Source organism: Salvelinus fontinalis, chromosome 11, assembly GCF_029448725.1.
Source record: "Salvelinus fontinalis isolate EN_2023a chromosome 11, ASM2944872v1, whole genome shotgun sequence".
NCBI classification, from domain to species: domain Eukaryota; kingdom Metazoa; phylum Chordata; class Actinopteri; order Salmoniformes; family Salmonidae; genus Salvelinus; species Salvelinus fontinalis.
The window spans coordinates 31,825,465-31,853,200 of NC_074675.1; the positions used below are offsets into that span (position 1 = coordinate 31,825,465).

General features: G+C 45.6%; 1 protein-coding gene across 4 annotated transcripts; it reads left to right on the forward strand.

The window, feature by feature from the left end:
• Positions 1 to 119: 119 nt before the first annotated feature.
• On the forward strand, positions 120 to 27,718 carry LOC129865538 (zinc finger protein 219-like). Of its 4 annotated transcripts, XM_055938404.1 has the most exons (7): positions 120 to 319; positions 13,224 to 13,308; positions 13,712 to 15,199; positions 18,368 to 19,226; positions 19,591 to 19,737; positions 21,918 to 22,803; positions 22,958 to 27,718. In XM_055938404.1, the coding sequence occupies exons 3-7, from the start codon at positions 13,715 to 13,717 to the stop codon at positions 23,352 to 23,354; spliced, it is 3,774 nt and encodes a 1,257-aa protein (XP_055794379.1). In that variant the 5' UTR covers positions 120 to 319; positions 13,224 to 13,308; positions 13,712 to 13,714; the 3' UTR covers positions 23,355 to 27,718. The 4 variants fall into 4 exon arrangements, with proteins under 4 accessions (XP_055794379.1, XP_055794378.1, XP_055794380.1 ...); XM_055938403.1 differs by lacking the exon at positions 13,224 to 13,308; XM_055938405.1 differs by lacking the exon at positions 13,224 to 13,308 and having other exon boundaries at positions 19,591 to 19,683.
• The last annotated feature ends 18 nt before the right edge of the window (positions 27,719 to 27,736 follow it).

Sequence of the window (27,736 nt, forward strand, 5' to 3'; positions counted from 1 at the left end):
TGTTCTAAAATGGTGCTCGTGAGATTATAATTACATTTGCAACCTACATCACTCGCCCTCCCACTCTCCTCGCTCCCTCTCTCTCTCTCTCTTATTCACTCACTTACTCACTACTGCACAATAAATGGATGTTTGAAAAAATGTGTGAGAGAGAGCGAAAGGGAGGAGGAGAACAGGGTGAGCTAAGGGAGGGGGAAAACGGCGTATGCTTGTATACAACAACCCTGATTTCCATTTTTTCCCCAACTCGTAATGTATTTAATTCAAGTGAAACGTAATCATGACGTGTCCTGTCATTAATCCGCCCGCCGCCTCTCCCGTAAGTACATAGAGTCTTACTTTCATCATACATATCTAGTTAATTTACAATATATACTATCCATACGTTTACATGTGCACTTTTATATAGGGTGGTATGGAACTGCGGTTGTGTAGCACTGTAGTAAAACCTCTCCAAAATTGTTGTATTTATCGCGTTTGTTGTTGTCTCCATGAACAACAAATATCTGACGACGACTTTTTTTTTGCAAATCCGTGTAATCACCCTATAGTTGCAGTGATTGAAGCGCATTGTAGCTCCATTTTATCTCGCTTTTTAAAAACATTTTTTTTTACACATTGCAGTTTTTATGTTTCAAGTTTTATTAGTCGTATGTAGGCTACGGGATACACATGGTATACACCGTCCAACGAAATGTGTTTGTATTGTGAGTGGATTGTTGAGAGTGATTGGCGGGTTGCACTATAGTGTGTGGCGTGTGTGTGTGCTGCATGTATGTTCCCATGCACTCTTCGGCACTTTACTGTGTGTCATGTATGAAGCCGGTGTTGTATGTGCGCGCGTGGCCGACCGTTTGCATGCGTTAGCCCTATACGGTGACATGACAAAAGTGAGAACGGATTCTATATCATGATGGATTAGTTTCAGTTATACCTTGGGGCCTAAAATGTACTACTTGAATTGTCGGATAACAAGCCTACACCGTAAAAATTGAATTACGTTATGCTATTTGAAGTGCACTAAAAGTCAACTAAAGTGAACGCACAAGTAGGCTAACCTATAAACTAACACAACTTTGATTAAGTTCTGTATTAAATGTATTGCTATTGCCTAAGTAATACAATCATTGGCTACTGTAGAAGATATGCCAATTGCATTCATCCATGCATGGGCCTACACATCGAGTTTAATTCACAACATTAAAACATATATCGTAGCTTTGACAAAAATAAGTTGCATATTTGATCAATAAGCATGTTCTTTGATTTCCGTTTTATTTTTTGGTTAACTACATGTTCGAGTGTGATTTACAAATCTGCAACGAAAGAACATTCTAGGTAGAGACGATAAACCAGGATAATTATTTTGTTGAAGACGCATTACGTACGGCACATTATTTTTAAGATGACCAATTTAACCAGATGTAGCCTAAATAGGTAGCCTAATCTATTCGTCCAGGCTACACCTATCCAGCTGTAGGCCTATCCAACCGTTTTTAAAACCATAGTCCTCCCAGTATGCTACTACTATATTTACTACGACTTTTACAAGGCTACTATTACAACCGGTAAACTTGTCCTAGCGTCACCTCTTACGAGTGCATGCTTCACTGTAGCCATAGGCTACCTCTCTCCTTTGGGCTACAGTGATTTCGCAAGAAAGTAGCAAGTGTGTTGCGTGCAACATCTCATTCTGAAAATACAAGTTGTTTCCCGGCGGATGATATAAGTTACAGGGTTGTTTTCTGTAGCCTACGTGTGCTGGATAAAATGTGATAATGTTTGATTTAGTTTTAGGGGGATGGAAAGGGAGATTGGCAGCGAAATTCAAGATGAAATCCATGATGGCACTTTTCTTGTCCTCCGATTTCTCCCCGCAACACTCATGTCTTTTCCCCTCCCTTTCAGTCTTTTGTTATAGAAAATTTAGGAACAAAATGGATGGAGCATGGGGGAGCGATATACATGACACACAGAGAGTAGGCAACGACCGTGACTCGTCAACGGCTTTGAGATTAAACAATCGTGTTACTATGTTCATTTAGGGGATTGAATCATATTTTAACAGCTAAAGAGCAGCTGCGAAAATGACTAATCTAATCTCGTTTTTTGGACGTTATGTAGACTAAGCGTCCGCGCATTGTTTGTTGATAGTTATTTATTTCATTAATGTGGCTGTTTAATTGAGATGGCCGCGAGAGAGAAGGCAGGGGTAAGAGCGACTGAAAATGGTTGCACGTTATTGACGCACATCATAAGGGAGAGCAGGAAATTCCTCTCCAGATAACAGGCAGACGTGTCATCTGTGGTGACCGGAGAAGAGCGAGACTCCCGTCGCTGTGTTTCAAACCATACAGCGACAGAACATGTTTTAGACATGTTTAAATGTCCAGTTTTCATAGGTCTACTACATACCATAGTTTGATTCAACACTTCAGATATGTCCACAGGAAACCAATGTAATGTGATAAGTGTACAAGCCTTCCTTTTCTTTTTTTGACATTTTTAGCTTGCAGCCTAGTTTGTGATTTCCCACCTGAAGCAAACAGTCCAACTTTAACTAGATCAACTCTAGCTCCCTAAAAGGTATCTTATTATTTCATATTTGAACACTTTTCAATAAGTGCCATCATTTGAGGGACAGAGTGTGTCATCTTTAGATGCTGTTAAAAAAATCAAGATAGAGCATTGGGCTTGGATTCAGTGGGAAGAATTCCTGATTTTTAGGATCATTTATGTTTCCTGTCTCTTACTGTCGTGTACCCTACCTCCTCAGAACAACACTTGAAGGATGTAACATCCAGGTGTTCTCTCTCTCTCTTTCACACACACTCAAGGAGCATTCCAATCAAGCCACTGATTGATTTAATTGGGTCATTAAGGCTCTGTGGGATAGATAGATAGATAGATAGATAGATAGATAGATAGATAGATAGATAGATAGATAGATAGATAGGTAGATAGATAGATAGATAGATAGATAGATAGATAGATAGATAGATAGATAGATAGATAGATAGATAGATAGACAGATAGATAGATAGATAGATAGATAGATAGATAGATAGATAGATAGATAGATAGATAGACAGACAGACAGACAGACAGACAGACAGACAGACAGACAGACAGACACCTGCTTGGCCTCCTCAGTGAGGGTAGCGTAGCATAAACCTGTACTAGTAGACCTGTACAAGCAATCACTCCTAGCCCTTCAGCAAGTTTAGAGTAGCATATCCCATTCACATGTTCAGCTCTCAAAACATTCAAAGCTGTTGTAGCATACAAAGAAACCTTACTAGGGCAAGTACTCCTCTTAGAGTTAGACCTTTAATGGTTGAATTAACATATTACAGATAGTCGTATATAACAATGTGTACTTACATTGTCATTACACTGTAATTAAGGTAATCAGACCGGTAACCTCTGATCCAACAAGATTAGATAGGTGAAAGCAAAGGCTGTATCACATAACTTTAGAGCTAGTGTGATGAGCCTAATTATAAACTGGGTGGTTTGAGCCCTGAATGCTGATTGGCTGACAGCCATGATATATCAGACCGTATACTACGGGTATGACAAACATTTGTTTTTACTGCTCTAATTACGTTGGTAACCAGTTTATAATAGCAATAAGGCACCTTGGGGGTTTGTGGTATATGGCCAATACACCACAGCTAAGGGGCGTATCCAGGCACTCCGTGTTGCTTCGTGCTTAAGAACAGCCCTTAACCGTGGTATATTGGCCATATACCACACCCTCTTGTGCCTTATTGCTTAAGTATACTATGGATGCGTCCCAAATGGCACCCTTTCCCCTATATGGAGCACTACTTTAAGTAGTGCGTTAAATAGGGATTAATGTACCATTTGGGACGTACTCTATAAGTCAAATTACATTTCATTTGTCACATGGGCCGAATACAGCAGGTTTAGCGTTTCACCTTACAGTGAAATGCTTACTTACAAGCCCTTAACCAACAATGCAGTTTTAAGAAAATAAGAAAAGTAAGAGATAAGAATAACAAATGATTAAAGAGCAGCAGTAAATAACAATAGTGGGGATATATACAAGGGGAACCGGCACAGAGTCAATGTGCGAGGGCATTGATGTCGAGGTAATTGAGGTAATATGTACATGTAGGTAGAGTTATTACAGTGACTACGCATGGACACTAACAGAGAGTAGCAGCAGCGTTCTTGGGGGGGGGGGGGGGGGGGGGGGGGTAGAAGTCTGCGTAACCATTTGATTAGCTGTTCAAGAGTCTTATGGCTTGGGGGTAGAAGCTATTTAGAAGCCTCTTAGACCTAGACTTGGCGCTCTGGTACTGCTTGCCGTGCGGTAGCGGAGAGAACACTCTATGACTAGGGTGGTTGGAGTCTTTGACCATTTTTAGGACCTTCCTCTGACACCGCCTGGTATAGAGGTCTTGGATGGCAGGAAGCTTGGCCCCAGTGATGTACTGGGCCGTACGCACTACCCTCTGTAGTGCCTTGAGGTCGGAGGCCATACCAGGTGGTGATGCAATCCATCAGGATGCTCTCAGTGGTGCTGCTGTAAAACCTTTTGAGGATCTGAGGACCCATGCCAAATCTTTTCAGTCTCTTGAGGGGAAATAGGTTTTGTCGTGTCCTCTTCACGACTGTCTTGGTGTGCTTGGACCATGTTAGTTTGTTGGTGACGTGGACGTCAAGGAACTTGAATCTCTCAACCTGCTCCACTACAGCCCCGTTGATGAGAATGGGGGCATGCTCGGTCCTTCTTTTCCTGTAGTCCACAATCACCTCATTTGTCTTGATCACCTTGAGGGAGGTTGTTGTCCTTGCACCACACGGTCAGGTCTCTGACCTCCTCCCATCGTGTCGGTGATCAGGCCTACCACTGTTGTGTCATCAGCAAAGTAACGATGGTGTTGGAGTCGTGCCTGGCCATGCAGTCATGAGTGAACAGGGAGTACAGGAGGGGACTGAGCACGCACCCCTGAGGTGCCCCCGTGTTGAGGATCAGTGTGGCGGATGTGTTGTTACCTACCCTTACCACCTGGGGGCGGCCCGTCAGGAAGTCCAGGATCCAATTGCAGAGGGAGGTGTTTAGTCCCAGGGTCCTTAGCTTAGTGATGAGCTTTGAGGGCACTATGGTGTTGAACGCTGAGCTGTAGTCAATGAATAGCATTCATACATAGGTGTTCCTTTTGCCCAGGTGTGAAAGGGCAGTGTGGAGTGCAATAGAGATGGCATCATCTGTGGATCTGTTGGTGCTGTATGCAAATTGGAGTGGGTCTAGTGTTTCTGGGATAATGGTGTTGATTTGAGCCATGACCAGCCTTTCAAAGCATGTCATGGCTACAGACGTGAGTGCTCCAGGTTGGTAGTCATTTAGGCAGGTAACCTTAGTGTTCTTGGGCACAGGGACTATGGTGGTCTGCTTGACACATGTTGGTATTACAGACTCAGACAGGGAGAGGTTAAAAATGTCAGTGAAGACACTTGCCAGCTGGTCAGCGCATGCTTGGAGTACACGTCCTGGTAATCCGTCTGGTCCTCCTGCGGCCTTGTAAATGTTGACCCGTTTAAAGGTCTTACTCACATCGGCTGCAGAGAGCGTAATCACACAGTCGTCCGGAACAGCTGATGCTCTCATGCATGTTGCAGTGTTACTTGCCTCAAAGCGAGCATAGAAGTTATTCAGAACGTCTGGTAGGCTTGTGTCACTGGGTAGCTCTCGGCTGTGCTTCCCTTTGTAGTCTGTAATAGTTTACAGACCCTGCCACATCCGAGGCGCGTCAGAGCTGATGTAGTACAAATCGATCTTAGTCCTGTATTGACGCTTTGCCTGTTTGAAGGTTAGTCGGAGAGCATAGTGGGATTTCTAATAAGCTTCCGGGTTAGAGTCCCGCAGAGAGCAGCAGCTCTACCCTTTAGCTCAGTTCGAATGTTGCCTGTAATCCATGGCTTCTGGTTGGGGTATGTACGTACAGTCACTGTGGGGGACGACGTCCTCGATGCACTTATTGATGAAGCCAGTCACTGATGTGGTGCACCCCTCAATGCCTTCAGAAGAATCCCGGAACATATTCCAGTCTGTGCTAACGAAACAGTCCTGTTGTTTAGCATCTGCTTCATCTGACCACTTTTTTATAGACTGAGTCACTGGTACTTCCTGCTCTAATTTTTGCTTGTAAGCAGGAATCAGGAAGATAGAATTATGGTCAGATTTGCCAAATGGAGGGCGAGGGAGAGCTTTGTATACACCTCTGTGTGTGCAGTAAAGGTGGTCTACAATTTCCCCCCCCCCCTGGTTGCACATTTAAAATGCTGGTAGAAATGAGGTAAAACTGAGTCAGTGTATGTTGACCGTTATAAGGATCATAACTTACTGTAAGCTAGGGGCCAGCTTGCTGCTTGACCACTCAGTCTCCCAGCCAACATCAATATCCATGATCTTATGGAATCTGTCTGGTCCAGACCAGTAGGGCTCAAACTACCAGTTGCTGTAGCTAAAAGGCACACACGAATGTTACAGAAGGTGTAACACTTGTTACACATAGAATGAGGACACATTGGAGTTTAGATTGGCCTAATTGCTCTAGTTTTATAAAGTGTTATGTCTTGATAGAGTTGGGATCTACATATTTGAAGTTTGATTGAGGGACTCATCCATGGAATGCGTCTGCTAAGAAGATCTGACCTCTTTACTGCACTGTCGCATAAAAATCGGGTTCATGCATTACACTTCCAGTTCACGTTCATAGCCTACATATTAATTCTGCATAGTCTTATGCCCCATCACATACTTCTCTTCATCTGGATGATAACTATAAAGAGGAGAGGAGGCAAGAACGGGGTCGTGTCCAGTAGACAGAAACGTTTTCTTCTATTGCATAACGTTTAGCAACGGTGTGCCCAACTAAACATTGCCAGTTGAAGGAAAAACAGAGAGAGAGGAGGAGGAGGAAAGAAAGCGGTAAAGTGAGGCCAAAGGTCAAGAATCAGGACACAGCGAGTGAGAGAAGTCAGACAATCCACCCTCCATTCAGAGAAGCCAAAGAACAAAAAAAGAGCGGTAATGAAAAAGTGCAAGCCAGATAAAGTGAGGGGAGTGAGGGAGGAAAATAAGAGGGAAAGAGAGACGGGGTTCAGGGAAAGGTGAAAGACCGGAAATGAATCCTGTCTGTGGGGAAGTTTTGCCGCGTGACCACGGTGATAAAAACCACAGCAGGTCCTGAGTTACTGTACCACACAGAGAAAAAAAAACACACACACACACTTTCCCTGACACAGGCCCTCACTCACACATACACACACTTTAACACACACATAAGCCATCAGACACACAAACGCACTAACACCCACATAAACACACATAGGCTCGATCACACACACACACACACACACACATTTGAACACACTGGCCTTCACACGCATACAGTACTTGTAGTACACACACACTAATAACAAGACACATAAACTGTAGACATGCACACACTTACAAAAACAGGTACACAAACTCACACACTTAAGGAAACACCCCCAGATCCTACATACAGTTGAAGTTGGAAGTTTACATACACCTTAGCCGGGTACATTTCAACTCAGTTTTTCACAATTCCTGACATTTAATCCTAGTAAAAATTCCCTGTCTTAGGTCAGTTAGGATCACCACTTTATTTTATTAAGAATGTGAAATGTCAGAATAATAGTAGAGCGAATTATATATTTCAGCTTTTATTTCTTTCATCACATTCCCAGTGGGTCAGAAATTTACATACACTCAATTAGTATTTGGTAGCATTGCCTTTAAATTGTTTACCTTGGGCCAAACGTTTCGGGTAGCCATCCACAAGTTTCCCACAATAAGTTGGGTGAATTTTGGCCCATTCCTCCTGACAGAGCTGGTGTAACTGAGTCAGCTTTGTAGGCCTCCTTGCTCGCACATGCTTTTTCAGTTCTGCCCACACATTTTCTATAGGATTTAGGTCAGGGCTTTGTGATGGCCACTCCAATACCTTGACTTTGTTGTCCTTAAGCCATTTTGCCATAACTTTGGAAGTATGCTTGGGGTCATTGTCCATTTGGAAGACCCATTTGTGACCAAGCTTTAACTTCCTTACTGATGTCTTGAGATGTTGCTTCAATATATCCACATAATTGTCCTTCCTCATGCCATCTATTTTGTAAGTGGACCAGTCCCTCCTGCAGCAATGCACAACATGATGCTGCCATCCCCGTGCTTCACTGTTGGGATGGTGTTCTTCGGCTTGCAAGACACCCCCTTTTTCCTCGAAACATAACGATGGCCATTATGGCCAAACAGTTCTATTTTTGTTTCATCAGACCAGAGGACATTTCTCCAAAAAGTACGATCTTTGTCCCTATGTGCAGTTGCAAACCGTAGTCTGGCTTTTTTATGGCGGTTTTGGAGCAGTGGCTTCTTCCTTGCTGAGTGGCATTTCAGGTTATGTCGATATAGGCCTCGTTTTACTGTGGATATAGATACTTTTGTACCTGTTTCCTCCAGCATCTTCACAAGGTCCTTTGCTGTTGTTCTGGGATTGATTTTCACTTTTCGCACCAAAGTACTTTCATCTTTAGGAGACAGAACGCGTACTATTATACTTGCGTACTATTGTTTGTACCGATGAACGTGGTACCTTCAGGTGTTTGGAAATTGCTCCCAAGGATGAACCAGAGTTGTGGAGGTCTACAATTTTTTTTCTGGGGTCTTGGCTGATTTCTTTTGATTTTCCCATGATGTCAAGCAAAGAGGCACTGCGTTTGAAGGTAGGCCTTGAAATACAAGTACACAAGTACACCTCCAATTGACTCAAATGAGGTCAATTAGCCTATCAGAAGCTTCTAAAGCCATGACATAATTTTCTGGAATTTTCTAAGCTGTTTAAAGGCACAGTCAACTTAGTGTATGTAAACTTCTGACCCACTGGAATTGTGATACAGTGAATTATAAGTAAAATAATCTGTCTGTAAACAATTGTTGGAAAAATTACTTGTGTCATGCACATAGTAGATGTCCTAACCGACTTGTCAAAACTATAGTTTGTTGACAAGAAATTTGTGCAGGTTGAAAAATGAGTTTTAATGACTCCAACCTAAGTGTATGTAAACTTCCGACTTCAACTGTATGTATGAAGAATCATAACGGCAATGTATGCAATACAGCACATATTGTCAACTACTCTACGGTAACGAGTACCTAAGGGCCATAACAATTAGAGGAAAATGCTCCTATGACCCCCATCACACATCTGTCCATAGATATCCTGATTCTCAGCAGCTGCCTTCAGTTAACATTATTATGAACCTTTACACAATCTCTTTGATACATTAGGACCCACACCCTAACATCTTAATTTGATCATTCTTTTTGTTCCTAAGTGTTTTCCTGCACAGCATGAAATGCAAACTTGTAGTATAGTCAAGGTAAAAAAGAATTCTAAAGTTTGTTATCTACTTTAAAATGTCAGACTTGATTTGCCCTAACGAAAAATGTATAAACCCCTACAAAAAATGTCCATGAATTATAATCCCCATATTAATTCTGGCAGTCTCTATGGGGGTGCCACAGAGTTCACTCCTCAGGCCGACTCTCTTCTCTGTATACATCAATGATGTTGCTCTTGCTGCTGGTGATTTTCTGATACACCTCTACGCAGACGACACCATTCTGTATACTTCTGGCCCCTCTTTGGAGACTGTGTTAACTAACCTCCAGACGAGCTTCAATGCCATACAGCTCTCCTTCCGTGGCCTCCAACTGCTCTTAAACGCAAGTAAAACTAAATGCATGCTATTCAACCGATCACTGCCCGCACCTGCTCGCCAGTCCAGCATCACTACTCTGGACGGCTCGGACTTAGAATACGTGGACAACTACAAATACCTAGGTGTCTGGTTAGACTGTAAACTCTCCTTCCAGACTCACATTAAGCATCTCCAATCCAAAATTAAATCTAGAATCAACTTCCTATATCGCAACAAAGCATCCTTCACTCATGCTGCCAAACATACCCTCGTAAAACTGACCATCCTACCGATCCTTGACTTCGGTGATGTCATCTATAAAATAGCCTCCAACACTCTACTCAACAAACTGGATGCAGTCCATCACAGTGCCATCCGTTTTGTCACCAAAGCCCCATACACTACCCACCATTGCGACCTGTACGCTCTCGTTGGTTGGCCCTCGCTTCATACTCGTCGCCAAACCCACTGGCTACAGGTTATCTACAAGTCTCTGCTAGGTAAAGCCCCGCCTTATCTCAGCTCACTGGTCACCATAGCAGCACCCACTCGTAGCATGCGCTCCAGCAGGTATATCTCACTGGTCACCCCCAAAGCCAATTTCTCCTTTGGTCATCTTTCCTTCCAGTTCTCTGCTGCCAATGACTGGAACGAACTGCAAAAATCTCTGAAGCTGGAAACACTTATCTCCCTCACTAGCTTTAAGCACCAGCTGTCAGAGCAGCGCACAGATTACTGCACCTGTACATAGCCCATCTATAATATAGCCCAAACAACTACCTCTTCCCCTACTGTATTTATTTATTTATTTTTCTCCTTTGCACCCCATTATTTCTATTTCTACTTTGCACATTCCTCCACTGCAAATCTACCATTCCAGTGTTTTACTTGCTATATTGTATTTACCTCGCCACCATGGCCTTTTTTTGCCTTTACCTCCATTATCTCACCTCATTTGCTCACATTGTATATAGACTTATTTTTCTACTGTATTATTGACTGAATGTTTTGTTTATTCCATGTGTAACTCTGTGTTGTTGTATGTGTCGAATTGCTATGCTTTATCTTGGCCAGGTCTCAGTTGCAAATGAGAACTTGTTCTCAACTAGACTACCTGGTTAAATAAAGGTGAAATATTTATTTTTATTTTACCTGCTGTAGCAATCTGGCTCAAATTAAAATCCTACATCTGTATGAAGAACCATAACCACCGTGTACTGACTTGCTTGAACTGTGTCCCGCTCAAGACCACAAATATAGTATGTTTGTACATTCTTTGTACACTGAGATCTGAAGTCGTACAAATACACATACTCTGTACGGCACACACTGTACACATTCGTAGTGATATGAACGCATGACATGATCTATACAAACTTACACATCGAGTATATGGCCCAAACACCTGTCAATATGTACAGCTAAAATAACTTGTATGTGTTCGAGCGTGTGTGCGATGGTATGGAAAACATAAGAGTCATTTTAAGCGCTCAGAAGTCTTGTTTAAATCAGCCGTAGGCGTCAGTTAGTGCATGCTTTATTACAGCTCCATTGGGGGAATCTGATCAAGCACACATTCGTCATATGAATCAAATGAATTGTAGCTGTGTTGAAAACTACTACTTGTTTGTGTTGGTTGATCACACCATGTACCCCACTCTCTCTCCCTCCCTCCCTCCCTCCCTCCCTCCCTCCCTCCCTCCCTCCCTCCCTCCCTCCCTCCCTCCCTCCCTCTCTCCCTCCCTCTCTCTCTCTCTCTCTCTCTCTCTCTCTCTCTCTCTCTCTCTCTCTCTCTCTCTCTCTCTCTCTCTCTCTCTCTCTCTATGTCTCTCTCCCTCCCTCTCTCTCTCTCTCTCTCTCCCTCTCTCCCCCCCTTCCCCTTTGTCTAGCACCTTATCTCCTCTCTCCATCTATCCACATTTGGAGAAGCTTTATTGGTATGACAAGGCTGGTTGGGCACGGTGGCCGCTGTCACGGCAGAACAATGCAGTGGTGACGCTGATATTAATATGATAATGCCATCACATCAGACGATACTAACACACACACACCACACACACACACTGTCCACCGCCCCGCTACCACCATGAATACCTACCTACAACAAAACCCCAGTTCGCAATCAGCCTTTTTTCATATTAGAAAATGCAAATCGCATCACCATCGGATCTTTTAATTCGGTTAGGTTTAATTCGCTGTCTCTCTCTCTTCTGCCTCCCACCTCTCTCTCTGTCCCCCCATTTCTCTCTCTTTCACTGTCTGTCTCTTCTTTTTCTCCTTTCTCCCCTCGCCATGTTGGCAGGCCCCAATCTACCAGCTGATATCAGCATTCCCTGGCACTGTGCCAACTGGCTCCACCGCAGGAGAGAAAGAAAGAGGGAGCGAGAGAATGAAAGAAAATGAGTGAATAATAGAGGGAGGAGGGAGAGAGAGAGAGAGGGGGATGGGAGGAGTATGGAATCGGGGAGGGAGGGAGCGCGAGAAAGAAAGAGAGACGGGGGAAGAAGGAACAATAACGGTGAATTAAGAAGGAGAGAGGGAAGAGAGGGAGGAGAAGGAAGAGAGCGAGAGAGGCGATACATGATTGATATTGCGTGATATCCCTGCTAGTCATGGCGGAGCTAAAATGTCAACTGGATACATGAGAGTGTCTGTGATTCTGGCACGCTGACACACACACACACACACAGACATACTGTCTATATGAACACACAGATGTAGCCTACTAGTGTTTGGCCATAATGATGATGAGCGTGTGTTTGCAATGTTTTTTCTCGGCTCTATCGCTACAGTTGTGGGTGGAAAACATGTCTGAAATATGTTTAGTGTCTGTTCTTGTATTACATGAATAAGTTCAAATGCAGTAGGTATGTTGTTTGTGTGGTTGTATGTGTTCTGTGTGTGTGTGTGTGTGTGTGTGTGTGTGTGTGTGTGTGTGTGGTTGGTTTTGTTTCTTTAGGCTCAGATGTGCGTGTGTGTGTGTCCATTCCTGATGAAGCTGCTGCTGTATGTGTTCACAGGAAGGGTGTGTGGGGAAGGCAAAACATCTCGCGCCCATCCTGTTTGGGACAGTCCATGTCCTGTGGTGCCCTTAGCTCACACACACACACGGACACACATGCACGTACCAACACACACGCATGCGCGCACACACACACACACACACAGACACACATATCATATACACAGACATCAAACATATGGTTAAGTACAGGATGTATCTTGCACATCAAACAGGTGACCACCTGTTACACATTTAAGCACACACACCTGCAGGCAGGCAAGAGGACGGACAGACAGACAGACAGACAGACAGACAGACAGACAGAGACGCAGGCAGGCAGGATGGACATTATGTTATTTTTGGTGTAATGGGATAAGCAGCAGGATGAGTTGCAATATGTTTGGTTTAAAATCTTTTTTTAAACATATGTTTGAACATATTGAATGTGTGTGTTCCCCAGAGGACTAAAGGAGGTGGCCATCAAAGCAGTGTGTCCCCCGTCTGCCAAGAAACTGAAGCATGGCATAGCAGTAAACACACGACTGGTGGGTCCCCATACTATCGGTACACATAGTCAAGCATGGCATAGTCATACACACAGTACTGGTCAGTACTGCATCATCATACGTTTATCCTCAAATAGCCTACTGACCTGTTCTGACCTCAGTACACAGAACACTGTTGAGTCCCCGCACTACTCCTTCATACTACTACATTTCCATTGAAATATGGATATATTCCGACCATAAACGGGTTCATCTCAATTGTCCGAAGTGTCTTCCTCTTGTAGTATATCCATTCCCTTATCTCTCGTTATCTCTCTCTTTATCCCTCTCTTTTTATCGCTCTCTTTATCTCTCTCTCGTTATCTCTCTCTTTATCTCTCTCTCTCTCTTTATCTCTCCCTTTATCTCTCTCTCTCTCTATTTTTCTCTCTCTCACACACAGAGAATGGATTCTCCTCCTGAATGTGTGTTGGCTCTTTCGTGTGAGCTGCCCCAGTCACCCCCTACACTACCATCGCTGGACCACAGTCCCCAGGCCTCTCCTCACTCTACCTCCCACCTCTCCCCTTCACACAGCCCCTTGGACCTGCCCCTAGCCCATAGCCCCTCAGCCCTGTCCCATACACCAGAACCCCTGTCGACCACCCCCTACTTCCCCCTTTCCTCCTTCCCCCTCAACCACCACGATGAGGAAGAGGAGGAGGATGAAGAGGAGCTGTCAGCCCCTCCGTCCCCCACCCCGGCCGTGGCTCTTTTCCCGGGGGGTCTTCCGGAGGTGTGTAGCCCCTCTCCGGAGAGCTCTCCTCCGGTCACTCCGACATCATCGGCCCCTCTCACCGGGTTCGGGGCCCTGGAGCTGGCACTGTCCTCCGGGCAGCAGGGTGCCACCTGTAGTGATGAGCTAGACCTCCAGCTCTTCCATAAGGACGGGGGGAGTCTGTTAGGGTCTCTGCCCGGGAGGAAGGGTGTTTCTAGGGGAGCGGCCGGACTCAAGTTCCCCTGTCTGGTTTGTGGGAAGAGATTCCGCTTCCAGAGTATCTTGTCGCTCCACGCCCGCGCTCACAGTCTGGACCGGGACCGCCGCGCCTCAGCTCTGTACCGCAACACCGGCACCATGACCGGGAGCATCATTGGGACGGGGTCCACGGCGCATCTCAAAGCCCACCAGAACCACAACGACGTGGGGCAGAACCACCACAGCCACCGCCAGAGTCCCCTGCTGTCTGTATCTCTAACCCAGGGACTGAGAGGGGAGGATGGGGATGGGGATGCTCTAGAGGAGGCTCTGCAGATGGATCACCAGACCCTCCAGCCGTTCCTAATGGATGAGAGCACACTGCTGAGCCCTCCGCTGACCGAGGAGGTGCCCCTCTCCCTCACCTCCCCCTACTCCTCTTCCTGCGGCCTGGGTGGCACGGGTCCTGCCATCTTCGAAGAAGCCGCCCTGGCCACAGCGGCAGCACCCACATTCCGCTGCCACGCCTGCAAGGGCAAATTCCGCACAGCTTCGGAGCTGTCTCGTCACGTCCGCATCCTCCACAACCCGTACAAGTGCACCCTGTGCTCCTTCTCCGCCAGCCAGGAAGAACGCCTGGCCGCACACCTCCACGACAGCCACCCCTCCCTGTCCCTCTCCCCCCCGGTGGAACTCCCCGCCCTGCCCCCCTACACCCCCAGACACCCCCCCATCGTAACCACCACCACTACCATCATCCCCACCCCCATCCCAGACACTCTCGTTCCCACCCCCACCCTGGCCCCAGGGGCTCCGCCTCTGCCGGCCTTCCGCTGTGAGACGTGCGGCCAGCGCTTCACCCAGTCCTGGTTCCTGAAGGGCCACATGAGGAAGCACAAGGATTCTCTGGACCACAAATGTCAGGTGTGCGGCCGTGGCTTCAAGGAGCCTTGGTTCCTCAAGAACCACATGAAGGTAGGTAACCTAGTGTGTGTCACAGGAGGTTGCTGGCACCTTCATTGGGGAGAATGGGCTCAAGGTAATGACTAGAGGGGAATCAGTGGAATGGTATCAAATACATCAAACACATGGTTTCCAGGTGCTTGATGCCATTCCATTTTCTCCGTTCCGGACATCATTATGAGCCGTTCTCCCCTCAGCAGCCTCCACTGGTATGTATGTGTGTCTATGCTAGGGTCTATGTTAGGGTTGCTCATTTTGGGGAATATTCAGAGGTCGAAACTTTCCATCGGAATTAACGGGAATATATGGGAATTAACGGGAATACATGCAAATTAATATTAATACCATTTAAATGTAGATGTTTTCTTGCATTGGATATATTTACCATATCATATGGAGATGGAAACATAAACCTTTTACCTTATCATAAGTAGACATAGTTGCAAATGATTGAATCCTTCCAATAGAAAAAAAAGAAAAGAAAGGGAATATTGAATGATCCCCAATGACCATTCGCATCTCACAAAAACGTTTTCGACTTACATCTGTAAAATGATAGTCTAGAAACTAAAGCTTTGGCTGTCTTCCTCTCAGGCTTCCATGTCTTCTCCCTGGACCTCCTCAATGTCCACCTCTCGAACATAAAACTCAGAGGCCTCATCTTCACTGTCACTTTCCAACATGGTTGAGGATGGCTCATTGTCAGGCTCAAAAAGCCTCAAATTTGCCCGGGTGGCCACCAATCTTTCAACCCTTGTATTGGTCAGCCTGTTGCGTGCTTTGTTGTGTTCCCAAACAAGGACCAGTAGCACATTGAGGCGGCTGATGTTGGTTGGATTTGGAGGATGATGGAGGCAACAGGGGAAAGAGCCTCAGATCCACAAAGTCCCTTCAACCAGGTGGCTGATGGGCTATGTTGGCACGACTGCCATATTGCATCTCCATCCCAAAGCCCTTGCTTGGAAGTGTACTTCGCCAGACTGCCAAGAACCTTGCCCTCATCCAGGCCAAGGGAGCGAGACACGGTAGTGATGACACCATAGGCCTTGTTGATCTCTGCACCAGACAGGATGCTCTTTCCAGCATACTTTGGGTCCAACATGTACGCTGCGGCATGTATGGGCTTCAGGCAGAAGTCTTCACACTTTTTGATGCATTTCAGAACTGCAGTTTCCTCTGCTTGTAGCAACAGTGAAGTGGGCAGGGCAGTACGGATTTCTTCTCTTACATCTGCAGGCAGTCTGAACATCAGACAGGATGGCATTGTCTCCCTCAATCCGTGCAATGGCTACTGCTATAGGTTTCAGGAGTTTCCGGCTGCTTACCACTCTCTCAAAATACATCATCCAGGAGGATCCTCTTGATGGGGCTGTCCATATCGGCAGACTGTGATATGGCCATTTGTTGGAGAGACTCCTTCCCCTCCAGGAGACTGTCAAACATGATGACAACACCAACCCAACGGGTGTTGCTGGGAGGCTTCAATGTGGTGCTCTTATTCTTCTCACTTTGCTTGGTGAGGTAGATTGCTGCTATAACTTGATGACCCTTCACATACCTAACCATTTCATTGGCTCTCTTATAGAATGTATCCATTGTTTTCAGTGCCATGATGTCCTTGAGGAGCAGATTCAATGCATGAGCAGCACAGCCAATAGGTGTGATGTGAGGGTAGGACTCCTCCACTTTAGACCAAGCAGCCATCATGTTCGCAGCATTGTCTGTCACCAGCAAATACCTTCTGTGGTCCAAGGTCATTGATGACTGCCTTCAGCTCATCTGCAATGTAGAGACCGGTGTGTCTGTTGTCTCTTGTGTCTGTGCTCTTGTAGAATACTGGTTGAGGGGTGGAGATGATGTTGTTAATTATTCCTTGCCCCACGAACATTCGACCACCCATCAGAGATAATTGCAATTTTGTCTGCTTCTCTATGATTTGCTTGACCTTCACTTGAACGCTGTTGAACTCAGCATCCAGCAAATGAGTAGGTGAAGCATGTCTGGTTGGAGGGGTGTATGCTGGGCGAAGAACATTCAGAAATCTCTTCCAATACACATTGCCTGTGAGCATCAGAGGTGAACCAGTTGCATACACAGTTCGAGCAAGACATTCATCAGCATTTCTCTGACTACGTTCCTCCATTGAGTCAAAACAACTTCTGATTGTAGGAGGACCATGAGCTGTTGCTATCGATAAGGTGTCTGATTCATCATTTTCACCTCGAATAGAAGTAGAGGGACTTTTGTCAGAGGTTGCTTGTTGTGAGCGCTGAGGGAACTTTATGCACTTGGCCAGATGATTCTGCATCTTTGTTGCATTCTTCACATATGATTTGGCACAGTATTTGCAAATGTACACAGATTTTCCTTCTACATTAGCTGCAGGGAAATGTCTCCGCACATCAGATAGTGCCCGTGGCATTTTCCTGTAAAGATTAGAAAAACAATTGTAAAAAAATAAAAAATAAAATACAATTCCATGTGCAGATAAATAGTTAAGCAGTTAGATTAAATAACTCCTTTGTAAGTTAAATATTTTCAAATTAAACATGTATGCAAACAGATGAATTAACACTAGCAGGCTCAAGCAAGCGAAAACCCACATGGTAGTAAAAACTAACTAGCAGAAATTGTTAACAAGTTAGAAATGATTTAAACATACTTTGCTGTGTAGGCTACTATTTACTAGTTAACAAAAAAGTATGTATGTCATATAAAATATATTCACCCCACCCACTATTGTAATCGAAACATACCAGAAAGCATGTAGTCCTTGGCTCAGACAGTGTAGTAGCATGGGCTCAATAGCATCTCGTTAGTGTGCAAGATCTTGAGAATCAGCTGTACATGTGATGGAAGAATGCACTGTGCATACAGAGGGTTGCGATTCCATTGAATTGGGGATAGTTTAACCAAAGTATGCCACAAGACCTAGAATTTTCTTGTGTGTATCCCACAAAAAAGGTTCACTGTTATAAGCTAACTTTTTTGATGAATTTAAACAAAATTCCCCAAATTCCCGGGCTTAACTTCCAATGGAAAATTTCTGGGAAAATTCCGGAAATTTACCGGAAAGTTTCCAACCCTTTTCAACCCTAGTCTATGCTATAATTGCAGGTGTCAAACGATTGAAGACATTGTGCATTTATTTTACAAGTGACTTTATGACCTCTATTACAGGTGCACCTCAACAAGCTGGGCCTGAAGGCGGGGCTGGGGGGGCTGCTGGCTCCTATGGCCGGGGCTGAACAAAGAGGCCTCAAAGGCTCGGTCACCAGTCAGGGCCTTAACGCTCTCTACTCCAGCCTCTTGCTGGCTCGTGGTGGAGGGGGAAGAGGGGGACGAGCAAGGGCTGAGCGGGACGGTGCCGGAGTCTCTAGTAAATCGGCCATCTTGGGCTACCTGGGGTTGCCCAGCGATGGTGGTGGCGGCGCCAGCTGCATGGAGCGGCTGCAGGCCGTGGCTCAGGTGGCGGAGATGGGGAATGGGAGCGGAGGAGGAGGGGGAGGAGGAAACGGAGGAGGAGGAGAGACAGCGGCAGATGGAGGGGACCAGATAGCCATGTGGCAGCTGGTAGCTCGTAGCCTAGTAGCAGCTCAACAGGCCCAGCAAGCCCAGCAGGCTCAGAGGCAGACACAGAGGACCCAGCAACTGCACCGAGCCCCATCCAGGAGCTCCGTGGTGGGAGAGGCTGAGCAGGTCAGGGCCTACCTTGGAGGTCTGGATCCCCGAGAGGAGCCTCCGTCCTCCGGAGCCCCATGGGAGTGCCCCGACTGTGGGAAGCTGTTCCGGAGCCTGCAGCAGGTGGTGGCGCACGCCCGTGTCCACATCCAGCGGCCCCATAAGAACCACGGTCACCCCCCGCGCCACGCCGGAGGAGGAGAGGAGGATGGAGGGGCGAGCCGGAGTGGGGGGGGACGAGGAGGTGGTGGGAGAGGAGGTAGTAGCGAGGGAAGACAGGAGTCCAAACTTCAAAGTGGACCTCAACATCAGTCAGCAGCCGGTGGAGGGTTCCACTCAGTGATGTCACAGTTCCAAGGTACAGTGACATGGCTTCACCTCCAAAACGTCCCCAACATGTCTCCCATTTGTTTTCATTAGAGAGAATAAGGGCACAAATAAAAAGCTTGTAGAAAGAGTGGGAGAGTAGCAGAGTGTGAGAGTAGCGTCTAGCAATGCAATTAACTATCAATACCACTTTCTTATTCTCTCCCTCCCGTCTTCCCCTTCTTGCTCTCCCCCCTATTTCTCTTTCCCCCTCTCTCTCCCTCCCCCCTCTGTCTCTACTCCCTCCCCCCTTTCTCTCACCCTCTCCCCTCCCTTGTTCCCTCTCTCCTGGCTCTTTCGCTCTCTCTCTCTCTCTCTCTGTCTCTCTCTCTCTCTCCCCCTTCCTCTCTCTCCAGGAGAGAACGGTCTATCTGGGTCATCTTCAGGTTCGTCCGTGACTTCTAGGGAGCGTGTGCGAGGCACAGGGGTGAAAGACTGCCCCTATTGCGGTAAAGCTTTCCGCTCGTCCCATCACCTTAAAGTGCATCTGAGAGTTCACACAGGTGAGCCTGCCACTAGCCCCCAACCCCCAACACACCTAACAATGGCTGGATCCCAAATCGACCCCTAGCCCCTAAATCCTACATCCTAGGGCTTAGGACACTTATGCTGTGTCTATACCACCTAGGGCCAGTGCACTCTTGTAGATCTGAGGTGACTGGCTAAGATACAGTATAAGGGCATAGTAATACAGTATATAAACAAAAGTATGCGGATCTACAAAAGTATATCCTTTAAATTAGTGGATTCGGCTATTTCAGCCACACCCGTTGCTGACAGGTGTATAAAATCGAGCACACAGCCATGCAATCTCCATAGACAAACATTGGCAGTAGAATGGTCTTACTGAAGAGCTCAGTGACTTTCAACGTGGCACCGTCATAGGATGCCACTTTCCAACAAGTCAGTTTGTCAAATTTCTGCCCTGCTAGAGCTGCCCCGGTCAACTATAAGTGCTGTTACTGTAAAGTGGAAAAATCTGGGAGCAACAACGGCTCAGCCGCGTGGTAGGCAAGATCACAGAACAGACCACATAAAAATCGTCTATCCTCGGTTGCAACACTCACTACCGTGTTCCAAACTGCCTCTGGAAGCAACGTCAGCACAAGAACTGTTCGTCGGGAGCTTCATGAAATGAGTTTCCATGGCCAAGCAGCCGCACACAAGCCTGAGATCCCCATGCACAATGCCAAGCGTTGGCTGGAGTGGTGTAAAGCTTGCCGCCATTGGACTTTGGAGCAGTGGAAACACGTTCTCTGGAGTGATGAATCACGCTTCACCATCAGGCAGTACGATGGACTAATCTGGGTTTGGCAGATGCCAGGAGAACGCTACCTGCCCAAAACCATAGTGCCGACTGTAACGTTTGTTGGAGGAGGAATAATGGTCTTGAGGTGTTTTTCATGGTTTGGGCTAGACCCCTTAGTTCCAGTGAGGGGAAATCTTAACGCTACAGCATACCATGACATTCTAGATTATTCTGTGTTTCCAACTTTTTTGCCACAGTTTGGGGAAGGCCCTTTCCTGTTTTAGCATGACAATGCCCCCGTGCACAAAGCGAGGTCCATACAGAAATGTTTTGTCGAGATTGGTGTGGAAGAACTTGACTGGCCTGCACAGAGCCCTGACCTCATCCTCATCAAACACCTTTGGGATGAATTGGAACACCGACTTCGAGCCAGCACTAATCGCCCAACGTCAGTGCCCAACCTCACTAATGCCCTTGTGGCTGAATGGAAGCAAGTCCCCGCAGCAATGTTCCAACATCTAGTGGAAAGCCTTCCCAGAAGAGTGGAGGCTTTTATAGCAGCAAAGGGTGGACAAACTCCATATTAATGCCCATGATTTTGGAATGAGATGTTCGACGAGCAGGTGTCCACATACTTTTGGTCATGTAGTGTGGCTTCATCTCACCTTCTGATCGGCTGTGTGGAAATGTCGCCATATTGCTTCTACCTGTCCAATGAGATCTCAGAGTGGCTAGGAAGTAGGGGCTAGAGGTCCATTTGGAATTCAGCAAATAATCACTAACAATACAATCTACTCTAGAACACTAAACCTTAACTACATGCACACTGACCACATTTACATGTGCCATTCAATTCATGTGTTCTCAAGTGTTTCTGAGTCCTAAATATGACCATCTCCTCTGTCTGTTGTAATTAATTAGGTGAATCATTATACTTAAGTAGATTGCTACTAGCAATAATCACTTTCAACACCTCCGAGGCTGATGGGGTTTTTAATCTAATGTCCTCCTTATCAAAGCCAATCAGAATTTTAGATTGTGATGGGATACTGCCATCTGTGGTTTGTAATGTGGTACTACAAGCTCGTATAATACTTCAACCCTATAGTTCCCCCTCTTTTATTCCATAGCAGAAATCCAGGAATCAAGGTCCATATAATTGTTTTGTTTTTTCTCTGTGGTCAGAAACAGACTAGGGCAGTTCAGGCAAATGCCAGATGGGCTGGTCCATATTTAGTCCAGTGGTCCTGTCTAAATTGTTTGTTTTTTGTGCAGAATTAGAATAATACAAATGTTTCTCTCCATGTATAGTATAGCATAGCATAGCATAGCATAGCATAGCATAGCATAGTATAGTATAGTGTAACATCTACTGACATTCCTCCATTATAATACGCCCTTGATAACCACAACTAGTTTATGTACCTCTTTCAGGGGAGAGACCGTATAAATGTCCCCACTGTGACTACGCGGGAACACAGTCAGGCTCTCTAAAGTACCACCTCCAGAGGCATCACAGAGAACAGAGGAACGCCATGGGGGCCTCTTCATCCACCGCCTCCTCCCCCGGCCTCACTTCCGCCTCTCTGGGAGGTGGTGGAGGAGCACCACGGGGGGAGGGAAGGGAGGGGATGGCCAAACAGCGCCGGCCCCAGAGCTTCACCCATGGCTCAGCCGCCAGAACCCCGGCAGAGACCGCTTCCTCCAGGCACAACCAGCACCAGCCCTGGATCCTGGGCCTTCCCGAGCAGAGAGACAGGGACCATGGGAAGGCCATGGGAGGACTGAGGGAGGCAGATCTGGAGAGCCAGTACCGGTACCTATCCGGGGTGATGGGGGCGCTGTACCAGGGGGGGATGGAGGGAGGGTGGACAGGGGAGTCCCCTACCCCCACCCCGCCCCCGCCAAAGGCACCCAAAGTGTCCCGCCGCAAACCACTCACCACCAGCCGCATGGTGCCAGCTAATGGGAGGGAGCGGATGGGAGGGGGATCAGCTCGGGGCACCCAGGAGGGAGGCTTGTTGTCCCAGCCCCTGGATCTCTCCCGCCGCCCCTCCCCTGGGCTCGGAGGTCTGGAGGAGGATGGAGTACCGGGAGGTGGTGGTGGAGGAGGAGGAGGATCAGGGGTCACCCTTAACCAGTGCCTGTTCTGTCCCTTCCGTACCTGCTCAGCCGAGCTGATGGCCATGCACCTCCAGGTCAACCACACCAGCAAGTCCAGGCGTAAGAGGGGGGCCCACAACCCCAGCTCCCTGGGGGAACACGGGCCCCAGAGGCCACCCCAACCCCGGGCAGACCCAGACCCCCTAGCCCTGTGGAGGTAAGAGATGCTTGTTTACATTTTATATTTACATATTCGTAATTTAGCAGAGGTTCTTTCCCAGAGCTACTTATAGTTCAACTACGTTTAGTAGGGGGGGGAAACAACATATTACAGTCATTGCAAGTAGACTGAAGTCCCTATCCTATCCTAGGTACCTGAGCGAGAGTGAAGAGAGGGCCCCCCTCGAGGAATGGGCCTCATCCAGGGTGGAGAGGGAGAGAGGGATGGAGAACGGCCTCACTCCAGAGGAAGTGGACCTAGAGGGCAGCTACAACCTCCACCACCCCCTGCAGGCTTCTAACCAGGCCTCCACCACACCCAGGAACACAAGGAGTGGCCTCGCTGGCCTGGGGCAGGAAGGCAAGGTGGAGGAGGATGGGGAAGAGGAGGAAGAAGAGGAGGAAGGAGAAGAGGAGTATTTGGAAAGGGAGAGCAGTAGTCCAGGGGATTCCCCTATAGAGCATGGGATGAGGATGTCTCTCTCCATGTCACCTGCCCTCGGCTCTGACCGTCTTACACGAGAGGAGGAAGCAGTGATGGGAGACTAAACGGCAACAACATCATCCTGCAGAGAGATGGGAAGAGGGAGTTCAACTAGACAGGGCAGAAGCTTAGGAGTCAAATGTTGGGGGTCATTATATCACTTCCTCGTTCTCTTACATACAGCAGTTCAGGGTCATTGTCATGGTAAGTCCGCTGACAAGTATAACTAAGGATCACGGACTGAGATGCACATCCATTGAGAGTGTTGTGTAAACATCATCTCTCCTAAGGAAGCCCATTTAAAAATCATACATTTCTCTCGTCTTTTAATATTTACATCCCGGGAGTTCAGTGCAGTCCTCTTGATTTTCTCAACCAACCACAACCCCCCTTGTACATACAGACAGTGCAGTGTGAATCGTTTCTCTTCAGAACTTTTGAGGCCTTGAGTTCTATATTCCAGAGTTTTCTGTTTTCCATTCCGTCTCCTATCAAGAGGGCTAATTGTGATGATTTGCTCGAGATTGTCCTATGGCTGCTGTTAAGTCTTAATATTACTATGTGAGAACAAATAAACTGTAACATTCTACCATTCCAGAGAACACAAAAATAGTTTTATCAGACCCTATACTTCATGTTTTGAGAATAATACTACTTCTATGAGTAACATTGTTGATTAGTTATACTTTAGCAGAACAAGTGTCAAAAGAAGCCGAACTTCATCCCAACTGCCGTTTAGATAAGTTACCACTTCTTGTCACTTTGACATTCCAAGTTCATATTACGGTCTGTTCAAGAGCACTGATTCGATAACCGTGGTTCAACCACAACCGTTCAAGCCGTAAACTCAAGCTAAGCTATCCAGCTGTCTGCAACAAATAACACGACAGGAGCAACTTTTTACCAGATGAAGATGACAATGATTAGGGATAAAATAACCCCTGACCCTGATATCACAACTTTTTACCAGATGAAGATGACAATGATTAGGGATAAAATAACCCCTAACCCTGATATCACTGCCTCTCATTGGTCGGATTGCTGTTCCGAGGTCACCACAGGAACAGTTAGTCATTTCCTGTTTCCCCCTCAGTTTAGTGCCTGTCTATGTTTGGAATGTCGTCAAGGGAGTTCTACAGGATAGCCTTCTGTTTCTGGGCTCTTATAGGACAATGATATCTGAGAATACAGTATAAAGCTAAAGTATATATGTATAAAAAAAAAAAATGAAATTGGTTCTAGGCTATTGTGAATAGAAATCTGTCGTGGTAAACAAACAGCTGGTGTGGATCTTTCTCTGTTCACAAGAGACCGGTAGCATCTCTATGTGGATTCTGTGGGAAAAAATATAAAGCACTTAGTTGATGAAGATGAACCATTAAGAAATATTCATATGAATGAAAAGAGGTCAAGGTGAAAGGTCAATAAGTGAAAAGGGAGGTTAAAGGTCAGAGGTCAGCATTTACAGCGTGTTCAGAGTCAGACGTGGGCTAACGGTTATTGCTACATTATCGTGGTGGCCGACGGACCATTAAACAAGCAGAAACAAAGCAAAAGTCTGTTTGGGAGACACAGGACCTACAGACGGACAGTGCATCCTGAGTACAATCAGCTGGCACGTCTGGTCAGGTGACCAAGACTCCACGACCGTGTCGCACTCTTTCCTTCCATTCCTTTTATGAGGAAAATAACAGAAACACAAGGGGAAGGAAAAATGGATGAGAGAAAAGGGTGAGTTCCCTCACAGAGCGGAGGACTCAAGAAAGCAAACTGTTGTAGTCTTGGGGTATGCCGTCTTTTAGATGACTAGATTTCTGTCTTTCTTTTTTTTTGAGTGAAGAAGAACGGGAAAAAAGAGTAAGCATTAAAAACATTAACAAATCCATAGATACATCCCAGTAGAATATGTGTAGCTTTTGTAAAGACAAGAAGATAAGAAAAAATGAAAAAATCACTTTCTATGTTTATTTTCATTTCAAGAAGAGAAGCTTACAGAGAAGGTTATGCATATAGTGTAGGTAATGCTAAAAAAAAACTATAAGGCTTGTTGTGAGGAAAAGACTAGTCGGAATGTCATGTCTATAAAGAGCACTGTGCAAGGTTTATAATTTCCCAAAGTAGTTGTTTTTATTTTGACTATCGATGGAACAAACTTTTTTTTTAACGGAAATGTAAGGTGTCACTTTCTGTTGGAGTGTGAAGCTGCAGTTTCAATCCTCTCGCCCAATCAATCAATCAATCAATCAATCAATCAATCTATAATCCAATCAAAACATGATCATTGTATTATTAAGTGCTTGGATGACACTCAAGTTGACATCACAACATATCAAAATATTTATCTCTGCCAAATTTTGATTATTCAATTTGTAATATAGCCACAGTATTGGTTTAGCGCATCATACTACACACAGTATGTTTTGCACACAGTGAACAAGCAAATATTTGATCATAAAAACAACGAAATAAACTACTTACGATTGTAAACGTCACTAAATTATTTGATTGGATAAGTCTTGCCTTCTTGCCCTCCTAACCACATTGGTTGACAGCGAGAGCTTGGGATTGGAACCTAACCCCATTAGTTGTAGGCGAGAGTTTTGGGATTGGAACCTAACCCCATTGGTTGTAGGCGAGAGTTTGGGATTGGAACCACAGCCTTACTTTTGGTTTACGTGCATAATGTGTTTTTACTTCTATCCTTATTAGTGCACCTTATATGAGTTTAGCAGTTCCCTAAGTGGTGTTTTCTTAAAGACTTAGGTTGCACCCGTAATGACACCCTATTCCCTATATGGTTCACTACTTTTGACCAGGACGATTCCCATATAGGCCCTGGTCAAAAGTAGTGCTATGTGCCCTGGTCAAACGTAGTGCTATGGGCCCTGGTCAAAAGTAGTGCACTACTTAGGGAATAGGGTGCCCTTTGGGACAATAACCTGTAGTGTCAATGCCACCGTGCCTTCTGTGTCAAGCACTTCCTGGAGTTGGTATTTTGTAAGCTCACCAAAAGCACTTAGCCCACATCTCTCTTTCCCCTAGTATATCACCTATTTATTCACCTCATTCTTTTTGACTTATTTTATCCTTTCCTTGTCTGTCACTCCAACTTCGCAGGGGCCAAGTGGGTTGTTGTCTTATTTGAACAATTTCTTACCAACAGACATAATATCACTTGGAGGTAATATTGCTAGCATCGCTAGTAGCCCCAGTGTAGGAAACAAGGTTGATTTCAGCTAACCCTTGGCAAACCAAAGCCCCAGTTTTATGGATAAATCTTTAGAATTAGGTGCCAAAACCTGTCCATGGGGACACTAAACACGTTAAATTAAGATAATATAATTCAATGGTATTATCAAGATATTATATTGTCATTCTCTTGATCCTTTTAATGTATGTGTACAACTCTCTTTTCTTCTTTCTCAACTCCCTAACCTCTCTCTCTTCTTCCTTTCTTCCATAACCCCTCTCTCTCTCTCTCTCTCTCCCTCTCTTCCGTAACCTGGCACCATTAGAAGGTGATGATGTGTACTATCTGGTATTGAGGCCTTTTATTCTTAGATTTGTATTTTCAATTTGTGTGATGTTCGTACATTCGTTCATTCGATGCCCGATGAGATGGAGTAACGCTATTCTTCTTCTTTTTAAAATGATTATTATTGTTTTGGCATTATTAAGGAGAAGAAGAAGAAGAAGAAGAAGAAGGGGGGAAAAAAAGAAAAAAAATGTCTTGTTGAATGTTGTACAGATAGCACTAGAGATGTGTTTTTAATAAGAGAGCGCAAACCCAAGCTCTAGTCCCGCCCACTCCTCCCTCTCATTGGCAGATAGGACAAGTGACTTGCCAAGGATAGTACAAGTGACCCGCCAATCAGTTAAATGAACTGCCCTCCAACTGACAAACATGTTCGATCCAGTGAACGTAAACTACATCATCATCTTAAATTACCCACAGAATATGTCATAATATGTGAAAATGTGAATGTCCCAGACAGTCAATGGTTAATCTGAAATATTTCCTAAATTGCTTCTGGCAAGGAAGCTCTCTGAAATATGCTAGAAATCTTTTAACCGGGGGCCTAACCATATTGTTGACCCTTCATTTCCTAGTTTCACATGCATTTTGAAGAAGTGCAGATGTTAGAGTACTGTTGCAGTGTGTGTGACTGACATAGGTCATAGGGCCCTTGTCAAACGTAGTGCACTATATAGGGAATCGGGTGCCATTTGGAACAAAGCCACTGTCTGTTGGAGAGGTGGAAGGGAGTGCTGGGTTTGGGCTCTCGTGTAGATGACTGCCATTGCAGTGAGGGAAAAACTGACCTAACCTAACATAGTAGTGACTAATATGAGTTTGTGGACAGATTTTTAAAAAACAACAACACACACATTAGAGATAAATTAATAAATGCAAACGAAGGAAAGAAAAGGGTTGATGGTTTATTTT